We start from the raw sequence: 4,329 nt of genomic DNA, 5'->3' as shown, positions 1-4,329 counted from the left end.
GCCTTCGCTTAGCTTGGCCGCATATCTTCAGGTGAACGTCACACACACTGAAGGGTCTGGGTGTTGTGGCTGAACCCTTGCATTTCATGGAAAATGAAACTGAGCGCTACGGCCGTCACACAGCTGACGGAAGGCCACGCAGCTGGCCCACAGCGCGTACTTCAGTGAGACGGGGCGGGCCCAGTCAGGGTCAAGCCTCCAGTGCTTTCTTACCGGGTCCACTGTCCATCTGCAGTGTGGCCTGAGCCCGGGACCTCAGGGCCAGCCCGCCTCTGCTCCCTTCAACCAGCACTGCTGCATCTGACCCCGGGGGTTAAGGCGAGCTGCCTTCTCGTGCTTCTCCTGGCCCTTGTCAACGGAGAAGGAGCATGTGGCATCCCCAGGCCAATCACCACAGCTGGCACTCTCGTCAGCCAATTCTGGATCGGGCGACCCGTGCTGACGAGGTGAAAAATCACGCGCAGAGCCCCTGCAGGAAGCACAGCAGGGTGGCCCGGCCTGGCTCAGTGCGGGCCGGGAGTCACCAGGGTAGAGCTGCCCGCGGCCGGCAGAGCGCACGCTGGCCCCAGGGAGCGGTGTCCCTGCCCAGTGGCCCCCTCGCCTCCCCCGGTGCTGAATGGGAGGCCCAAGGGGAGCTATGTAGGTAAATGGGAGATGGCGGGGGCCTCCCAGGGCAGGGGTCCCTAGATGCCTGGCGAGCAGTCCAAATTGGAGGTGCCCTGTGGCCAGGACGCCAGGACAGAGCTGCACCCGTCCCGGATGGGTCACTCGGATTGGAATCCCCTCTGTCACACCCTCTTGTTATATGGAAACCTGTGGCTGCTTTCCTTTCTCCCTAATTGGGCATTTCCATGATTTAAAAAAGACGTGTGCTCCTTGTACGTAAAACGCTCACTCCTTCCTGTGGACACACCGTGCCTGGCCCTCCCGGGCACCCAGCCTGTCCCCTGGACCTCATGTCTTCCTCCTTCGTAACTGGTTCCCTGACTTTATGGAGTGTCTTCCAGGAAACTCCTGAGAAGTTTTGTGGGAGAGAGCTGTTTTGAGCCCTACACGGCAAAGTCCTTGGATTGTCACAGAGCGGGTACTTTGGTCAGGCGCACAGCTCAACATGAAGACTGTGTCTGTGAGGATGTGGAAGCCCGTGTCCTGGGAGCTCCTGGACTCGTCTGTGCTGCTGAGAAAGCCGAGACCACATGTTCCTGCCTGCACGCCTGTCCCCCAGGCTCGACCCTGGGCGAGGGCCCTCTCCCCCGTGCTGGACCCCGGAGGCCCTCACAGCCTGGCGCCCACAGCCTGGGTTCCGGGAAACTTGCTGGATTACGCTCACGTCTTTACTTCTCTCTACTCAAAAAGGCCTCTCCTTATACTGGCTGCGCTGTGTGAGCCAGAGAGGGCTGGGAACTGGGCTTCCCATACCCCTTCTCAGCCAGAGCCCCCGACAGCTGCAGAGGGGAGAGGCCTGTGCACGTCAGACAGCAGAATGAAGATGAAGCCTGCTGGCATCCCCAAAGTCACAGTGGTTGGGCAGCTGACATGTGCATGGTGCCCAGCCCGTCTCCCACGCGGGCCTCGCACAGCACCAGCGACCCCCACACACTTCTACGCAGTCCGTGGTCAAGGAGGAAACCTTGGAAATGACCACACGTTGAAGCGAATGAGAACGAACGTACGCAAAATCGTGAGACGCGGCTCGACTGCAAAGGGAAGTTCGCAGCGCTACATGCTTAGCTTAAACATGAGACCTCAAAACAAAACCTAAGCTCCCACCTTTAGAAACTAGCAAAAAAAGAGCCCAAAACAAACCCAGAGCAAGCAAAAGAAAGAAGTAATAAAGAGCAGAAATGAGTATAATTGAAAACAGAAACATAGAGAAAATTAAACAAACCAAAAGCTGCTTCCTTACAAAGGTCAATAATATTGATAAACCTCTAGCAAGACTGATTTTAAAAAGGAAGAGAATCCAAATTACTAATATCAAAAATGAAAGAAGGAATATTACTACAGACACAGACACTGAAAGGACCACAGAGAATACCAGCAAATAACTCTAAGCACATAAACTTGACAATTTGGATGAAATGGATCAACTCCTTGAAAATCACTAACTACCCAAACTTGACTAGGATGAGATACAGAACCTGTATTTCTTTCTATATGTTAGCAATGAACGACCAGAAACCAAAATCGGAAACACAATAGCATTTATGATTGCTCCGAAAAATGCTGAAAACTACAAATGCTAATAAAAAAAAGGCAAAGAAGATTTGGACAGCCAGACAAACCACATCCGTGGCGGAACAGCTCAACATGGCGAAGGTGCCGGTCCTCCCCAAACTGGCCCTGTGGGGAAACGCACATCCTTCCAAACTCCAGCTGGACTCTGCGGACAGACAAGCTGATCCCATGTGTGGACAGAAGGGAGTGGGATGACAAGAAACATCTGGCCTTCGTCCCGATTCCCGGCACAGAGCTCCTGGGACCGTCAGAATTTCCTGAGTGACAGCAGTGTCTTCTGCCGTTCCTGAGCCACTACTGAGCACACCGAGTTTGTGCCAATAGGGGACTCGGATGGGGCTGGTCACCTGACCAAGTGATTAGAATCTGGAGCTTTCAGCTCCAGCTGCTGCCCTCTTGCACACCGAGACCTGACGAGCTTCTGGGATGAGAGCCACATCCACTGCTGGGAGGGTGGCCAGCCCAACTCCACTGGGACAGAAGCCCCTGAACTTAGGACCCGTCCGGACCTCACCCTGTAACCTCTTCATGTGGCTGTTCATTTGTGTCCTTTACCACGTCCTTTACGATGAGCTGGTAGCAGGTGAGCGATGCCTCACTGAGTTCTGTGAGCCGCTCTGGCAAATAATCGAACCCTAGGAAGGGGTCGAGGGAACCTTCGATTTATAGCCAGCTGGTCAGAAGCCTGGACTTGTGGCTGGCAGCTGAGGGGGGTGGGACAGCCTTGTGGGACTGAGCCGCTAACCTGTGGAGTCTGATGTGAACCCCAGGCTGGCAGTGTCGGAACCGAGTTAGACGGTCGAACACCTGTCTGTGTCCACTCAGGGCTGCAGAATTGCTTAGTATTGTGCAAAATATACAGGAAAAGGCAAAGGAACCAGAAAAACTGAAAATCATTCTATGAAAGAATGAAAGTGGAGAAATCATGCTGCCTGATCTTAAACTTACTCTGCAGCTACAGCAACCACGACAGAGCAGTGTGACGGAATGACAGACACGCAGACCAACGGGACAGAACTGCGTCCAGGAGCAGGCCCCACAAGCGTGGCCCGCCCACTTCTGACAAAGGTCCAAAAGCAAGTCTCTGGATCTGTGGAGGGAAGGTAGTATTCTCAACAAAAAAGTGTGAGGACATTTGGACATTTGTGGAAAAAAAAAAAAGAAAGAAAGAAAGAAAAGAAAAAAAGGGGAAAAAAAGAATCTTGACCTAAAAATCAACGTAAGACGAGTCACGGCTCTAAACGTAAAGTGCACAGCTATGAGGCTGCTGGGAGAACCCTTGGTGACCTGGCGAGGTGAGGCATTTTCAGACGCTGACGCCCAAAGCACGGCTGTTTTCAAAATCTATCAGCTGAACTTTGTCAAAATTAAAAATCTCTGCTCTGCGAAAGACTGTCTAGTGGGTGAAAAGGAAAGCCACAGATTACAAGGAAATACCTGCAAATTGCAAATCACATATCCTGCCAGGGACTTCTGTCTGAAAGGGAAGCCTCAAACTCCACAGCAAGGAAACTGACAACCCAGTGGGAAAAGGCAAAAGTCTGCAGAGACTCCTCTCCAAAGACACGCAGCCGTCGAGCAAGCACAGGGAAAGGTGTTCGGCACCACTGGTCGTCGGGGACGTTCGGGTGAGGTGCCACATGGCCAGAATGGCACCCAGCAAAACCCCGCAACAGTGTGTCGCTGTCACTGCGGGGGGCAATGGCAGGCCGCGCTGGGAACAGTTTGGTAGAGTCTTGAGCTGCACCGTGAACACGCTGTGCCGACGGTGAGTTTCACCCACAGAGAGAACACGAACGCTCCTGCCAGCTCTCCACGGAGTCGGCTGTGATTCTGTTCAGAAGCGCGTAGTGAGACCAGCGCTCTGTAAGGAAGCGGCACGGCCCGGAGTCAGGAGCCCGCGGCCGGCGCTCCCCACGGGGAAGGCCCAGAGAGGCAGCTCCGTGGGTGACGGGGCCTGCAAACTGTACTGCTGACATCACGCGCCGACCGAAAGACGAAAGGCAAGCTGCAGAGGTGCAGCCGGGCCCGCAGCACTGCTCCCGAGGCCGTCACGCTAGTCTGGCGTTGAGAGCCGTGGCCCGCCCTTCC

At 54.3% G+C, this 4,329-nt stretch overlaps 1 protein-coding gene across 9 annotated transcripts in view; it reads right to left on the bottom strand.

The window, feature by feature from the left end:
* B3GNTL1 (UDP-GlcNAc:betaGal beta-1,3-N-acetylglucosaminyltransferase like 1) overlaps positions 1–4,329 on the bottom strand; it is a 68,337-nt gene that overhangs the window by 29,645 nt on the left and 34,363 nt on the right. Inside the window, exon 1 of one of the 9 annotated variants that reach the window (XM_023538639.1) lies at positions 3,187–4,315. The exons of the other annotated variants lie outside the window; for them this stretch is intronic. Coding sequence (XP_023394407.1) covers positions 3,187–3,381 — 195 coding nt within the window. The 5' untranslated portion in view covers positions 3,382–4,315. Of the gene's footprint in view, positions 1–3,186; positions 4,316–4,329 lie in introns of those variants that run through there. 9 annotated transcript variants of the gene reach the window in all.

The sequence above is a fragment of the Pteropus vampyrus genome, unplaced genomic scaffold (assembly GCF_000151845.1).
Source record: "Pteropus vampyrus isolate Shadow unplaced genomic scaffold, Pvam_2.0 Scaffold227, whole genome shotgun sequence".
Taxonomy (NCBI): domain Eukaryota; kingdom Metazoa; phylum Chordata; class Mammalia; order Chiroptera; family Pteropodidae; genus Pteropus; species Pteropus vampyrus.
This window is presented reverse-complemented; position numbering and strand designations above follow the sequence as displayed.